The following is a 6,260-nucleotide window of genomic DNA, read 5'->3' on the forward strand; positions in this document are numbered from 1 at the left end:
TTTCATGGTAAACAACCAAATGATGCCATGTCAGTTCTGTAATCACCAATCCGTAGTGCCCCCATCTGGAAGTGTGGCATCGCTCCTCACTGCCGATGCGCGTTTCGAGTAGCATGCGGACTTCACCTCAACTGTTATACATAACTGAAGAATTACAATCATTTCAGTTCCTGTGAAGTAAAATGAAGTAGACTTCACCTCAAATGTTATACATATCTGAAGAATTACAATCATTTCATCACATATCTGAAGAATTATGTAATGACCACAAGTTCTCCGTTGATGCAGATTATGACGATGTTCCTGTGAAGGATGCACCATCTAAAGTACCTATATTTTCAGACATGCTGAATAGGGGTGCTTCATTTAATTGGTCAGAAACTGGGCAGCAGAGTTTTAGGATTATGAAGAAGAAACTGCAAGAAGCTAGTTGGCAGTAAAAGGTGTCTCGGTTGGAAAATTCTGCTGAGTTTGCACATGTCCTTCGCATATCTGTGAAATAGGCAAGTAATAAGGAAAATCTAAATTTGTATAGCACATGGATACATGCAAATAGATGTTATCCCTTTGTTTTCTGCAGTCAAGCTGAACCTAATGTTCCCTCTTTTTACCTCTTATTACCTTCACATGCTGCATTGAATTACTTATGTCCGTTCTATGCACAAACATTTCTTCCTGCATATAATGCTACAATGTCTGATGAATATTGTAGACTTCAATTTTATCCACAAGGGATGAAGCATTCCCTGTGATTATATGATTAACACAACATCCTTCCTAATGATTATATCCACATTTTCATGTTTGTGTTTTTATGCACTCTTAAATTATTGTTTAACTTTTTAAAGTTATTGCACTTGTAAAATTCAGAACGAGTAGAGTGTTATTTATTTGTTTTGATGAGAATGCTCGTCAACGTTGCAGATCACGCTGTTTGGACAGAAGATGCAACTTTGCATATGTTCACGAAGTAGCAAACGAAGGCATTGCTATAAGGCCTTTTTCTACACATAATGGATTAATGGCGTCCTGATCTTTAAACGGTTACGACCTCATTTGATGCCGCCTGGCACTAAGCAAGAGACGAGGAAGAAGCAAAGAAGCTTCAATTGGTGATTTGTGAATGACGAACTGAGCTTTTACCTGAGATCATCATGATCCAGCTAAAAGAGATGAAGATTTGCCCTCGCAAGGAAGAGAAGCATCACAGGTAAGTTACTTCACTAGTACCACATACGATGTGCCAAACGAAATAAATAAATAAACCGTTATCTTTTCTGTCTTGCAGGATCTCTGTTCTGAAAATAATGTTCCTATTTTCTGTCTTTCAGGGTCTCAGTTCTGAAAATACATGTTATGTTTCTGTTCTTTCCCAGTGCAATTTCCATGTGGAAATCATAGCAGCCACCTGTGGTGACGTAATCCTGCCTCCCCAGCTTGATTAAGTCTTCGCTGCAGATCAATATATGTGGAGATCTGTAGTATTGTAGTATCACAGATACTAACAGATTCTTGGAAAGATCACCAGGTACATTGTCCGCGAGCATTTCTGATCTTTTCATAGAACAACTTGATTTTTCACTCACAAGCCGCCAACTTTTGCTCTGCATTGTCCAGCACTTAATGAGAAGTGACAACAGGCTTGCATGTGTAAATATGCGGAAAAAGGAATGGTTGGGCGACCTCCTTCAAAACCAAGCTTCTAAATATTGTATTCTAGAAAATGTTTGCAGATATCAACCAGTGTAGCCAAATTTGTGGATGACAAAAAAATATTGAATTTTTTGATGGCGATGAATTTAGTACAATAGATGCACCATTTGTCAAACAATTTTGTGGAGATGGTTTCCTTTTTCCTCTATGTAAAACCTCGGTAGTTATTCTATTTATTTTTTTCAAGAGAGGAATGGTATATACATGAATAGCAAGACAGTGACAGTACTTTTCTGATATGGCTATATGTATGTATGTACTAATACTGAAGCGAATCCGATATATAAACTGAGATTATGGGAAGCTTACTCGAAACATTTATAGCGTGACTGCTGTGTTCTGAACTTTGGAGGTTCTTTTTTGACTTGTGGTATGTGGCATCATATGACTTTCTTTCATGTGCCTCTATGATTTCTTAGTTTTTTTGGCAACCTTGTTTTCTGTGCCCCACTGACTTTGCTCCGGTAGGGCTTGAATCATAAGCTAAGAATCTGTCTATATTGATAAACCTTACTTCTTTAACCGAATAGGTGTAGGTTTTCCATTATCGTTTTCTCAAAGAATATGTTGCTCTCATAATAGGTTCATAGGGTAGTTTGAGAGAGTGGATTCTTGGAACATGGGTGCATTAGAGGACTTTATTTTAAATAATTTAAAAATCACATTAAAAATTTCAAAAAATGCTGAAAAGAATTCTACATGTTCATATGGATGGATATTACACATGTGTAAATTTTGGTGATGAAATAAGTAAACATGTGAGCTATAAAAACATGACAAAATGATGATTTCTAAATACTGAATAATACATGCACTATTCATCTTTCCGAAATCATGATTTTGTCATTTGTGTGTAACTCACATGGTTACTTACTTCATCATCAGAGTTTGCATGTGTTTAACATACATCCATATGAACATGTGGAATTATTTTTGGAATTTTTTTGAAACTTCAAAATACCATTTTGACACTATATAGGGCTCCAATGCACCCTTGCACCAAAGTGACTTTTTGATAGTTTGATTTTCTTCATTGAGAAGTGTTCCATCCCTTTTCTTATAGGGACTCAAACCTTCTTTCATATCAATAACAACCCCAATTGTTCTCAGGAATGGTCTTCTTAGCATAACGGGACATGAAAGATTGCATTCAATATCCATTACTGTAAAGTCATAGGAACATAATTTCGATTCGCTATAATAGGGACATCATCTACTCTTCCCAATGGCTTCTTGATAGTTGAATTTGCTTGCTAAATGTAAATTCAAGAAAAGACAGTCTTTGAACCAAAAACATCATACAAAACGCTAGCACATAAATCATTTAAATCAAAGTTACTAATTGTGATCTTAATGGTAGGTTCCCATCCATCTTCTATTTTTTTTTTGGAATAGAACTTCCAGTTTTGGTTTTTCTTCTCTAGCTTTTTATGACGCCTTCTGCAGTGTGTTATGTAAAGACTATTGTATCATTAGCATTAGGCATTTTAACAAATTCTTGTAGAACCTTTATCACTTCAGCAAGAGTACAATCATCACAATTATAAGTTTTTTATCCAAAATAGTGGGATAAACACTACCTATAGTTTGACCTCTCCAAAGCCACTTTCGACATATTCGCAATCATATTAAACTAGTGGGATCATTACTAACTAAATTCATGGCATCTCCAAGCCATTTTTTAGGAATATTGCGAACATATAATCCTTTAAGAAGTTCATCGGTAATAGTGGTACCTAAAGTCTTGACCTCTTCAATACCACTTTCAGCAAATAATTCAGCTAGTTTCTCTTTGCAATCTCTCTTTCTCCCTTCTAGCCCTAATCATCACAAGTGTGCTAGTTGTATAATATATTTTAGCTTGTATAGCTTTTAAAGACTTAGACATATCATCTTTAGAAGGCATATTTTATTATTTTCAGCATTTCAACATCATGTGCCAGATTATCAACTTTATGTGATGTGTTGTCTAGTTTTTCAAGCTTGCCACTGACCACAGTATTGATTTCTGTGTGTAGCAATGAATTCTTTTATGACACTTTAAAAAAATCAAACCACCAACTTTATTCATTTGTAACATCGTTTGTGAGAAGGGCCACAATTTCATCTAAAGGCTCCTCAAACCAATCAATTAGTCGAATGAAATCGAGCCAACCTAGTCGCTACTCTGTTACAATGCTCAAACATAGAAATACGAAAATCACAAGCAGACTGATAACAGCCGTCAAAAAAGCCACTGCCGCACCCGTTGATTGTCCTCCATTCTTCATGGTTTCAATGACCTCCAAACTATCAGAAATAATAACGAGACGATTGTAGCCCCACCCTTTGTGCAAGTGATAAACCAAATTTGAGAGCCAAAGCTTCAACCGTTAAGACATTTGCACACCCCCCACACACATTCAATGAGTATGCCCCTGTTATCCCTCAGGACCGCTCCAATAGTGTCCCTAAGTAGGTCTTGATCAAAAGTTGCATCACATTTAGTTTGACGAAACCACGAGGGGCATGATCCATCCCCATTTTTCATGGTAGCCTCTGGAGAAGAAGTAATGACAAAGCTAGTCGTGAGTGCACGAATCCCCATTGAAATTTGAAAGGCACTCTGAACTGTCTCCTCATGGACCAACTTACGTCTTTTCCCACCATAAATACCAGGTAGTAATTGCAATCACCCCAGAACATTATAGACATCCACAATGGATAGATCCTGATCTGTTAAAAGAAGTAGGAATTCCAGAACCGCCTTCCTAGCACATCAACTTCGCAGGCTCTATTAATAATTTCGTTGATCCCCGGCCTCCTTCAACTTGTCTTGCTTTTTTGCAGAGAAATAACACGTGTTTTGTATCTTTCGGACTGGGCCGGTCCTGAGATTTCAGGGGCCTAGGGCAAGACCATGCAGAGGGGCCCTAAGGCCACTTTTTTTCATATTGTAAGTGCAAATAAATACAATACTACTTAGTACACTATATTTTGTGTTGCCATGTCACCTGGATTATCCAAAAAAATCGAGAGCATAAACATTTATAGTGAAAGTTGGCCGCTCTTATCAATCAACACTTATTTTTTTGGGATTTTTATTTCTGTGCCCTGGTTCCTTAGTTCTACTCATTCATCCTCACGCTCTTAACTTTTGCTCACTTTTCCCCACTCCCTTGCCCGAAACCCTCAGAACTGGTCACAGCGGACGTTGTCGTTGGGTCAATGGCTTGACCGTTAACTCTGACGAGTGGGGCCGCGTAGGGCGGAGTCCACATTTTGACCGTTGCGTGGTAACCAGTGGGGCCGCGAAACTGACACTGATTGTAACCTGAATCAGATCCAGTCGCTTCCGCGCCGCCCCCTCCGCCGCCGTCGTGCCGCCTCCGCTGCAGTCGTGCCGCCTCTGCCGCAGTCGTGCCGCCTCCGCCGCATCTACCCTCTCTCCCCATCTAGGATTAGGAAGCGATGTCGGGGGGGCACCCCGTCCGGCCCATTGACCGTGTAGATGATTGGGTCGAATCAGAGGCTGGTAATTCATGGATTCCACCTGGGTAAGCATCGTTTTCCTCTCAAATTGATTAGGAGATCCATAAATTAGGCTGTATTTGACCACCGTTGGCGTGAATCAGTGCAATTTATCTAAAAAAATTCGGCCTAACTGCGCCCTTTATCTTATTTCAATCGAATAGGGTAGATCTTGCACTTGCTTTTCGGCTGGCGGTTAGAATGGAAACTAGCGAGCTGCGTGGAACTAAACCGTGTATGATTTCTGGATTTTTCTATCCTGAAGTGGTAGAAACCAGCGTTTCATTCAGAGATTTCCGCGAGGCACTCTATTTGTGAGTATCCGTGGAGCCCTGCCGATGCTGTTGAACTGGGATATTTTGACAGTACCGAGCAGAGATTTGTCCCATTAACTTGTGATGAGCATCTGGGATTGCTATTTAGTTTGAATGCTGACAGCCGTTTCGGTAAAATCCATATCGGTGTGCTTCAGGCACGCAAACAACGTATCCCGAAGGGTGTTCAGACATCATCTGTCTCTGCTAATAGCGAGCGTCCTCGCACTCCTTGTAGGTCAAGGAGTGCGAGACCAAGTAAACCTAGTGGTTCTAAAAGCCACAACATGTCGGCTACCGCTAATTCTTCCACTTCTCCTCTCCCTTCTGCACCTGATGTAGAAGTAGATGCAGAGCCTGACGAGGAAGTGCCTCGACATGATGATGAGGATGAGATTCTATTCCCTGAACTGGTAGATAGAGCCAGTCAACAGGCAGTGGAACATGAATATCCAGAGGAACCTAGCAGCCGTGCTAGATTTGATGACACTGACGATGAAGAGAGGGAGGAGAACATCGACTCCTTAGTTTTACAAGAATATAATGGTGAGGACATGCCAAAAATTGAGTGGAACAGGGAGAATCCTGACCTTACTCCAGGAACCGTATTCGAATCGATGGTGGAATGTCGTAGTGCAGTGGCTACATATTGCATTCTCACTGAAAACTCTTATGAGGTTGATAGGAGTGAGCCAGGAAGATTCACGGTTCATTGCCCTTATG

At 39.9% G+C, this 6,260-nt stretch overlaps 1 protein-coding gene across 1 annotated transcript in view; it reads left to right on the top strand.

Moving 5' to 3' along the window:
* LOC123054145 (protein unc-13 homolog) overlaps positions 1-2,042 on the top strand; it is a gene marked incomplete at its 5' end in the record, with an annotated part of 23,413 nt that extends 21,371 nt beyond the window's left edge. Inside the window, 4 exon segments of the mRNA XM_044477841.1 lie at positions 289-503; positions 925-1,210; positions 1,332-1,528; positions 1,618-2,042. Coding sequence (XP_044333776.1) covers positions 289-440 — 152 coding nt within the window. The 3' untranslated portion in view covers positions 441-503; positions 925-1,210; positions 1,332-1,528; positions 1,618-2,042.
* Positions 2,043-6,260: the final 4,218 nt, after the last annotated feature.

Source organism: Triticum aestivum, chromosome 2D, assembly GCF_018294505.1.
Source record: "Triticum aestivum cultivar Chinese Spring chromosome 2D, IWGSC CS RefSeq v2.1, whole genome shotgun sequence".
Lineage (NCBI taxonomy): Eukaryota > Viridiplantae > Streptophyta > Magnoliopsida > Poales > Poaceae > Triticum > Triticum aestivum.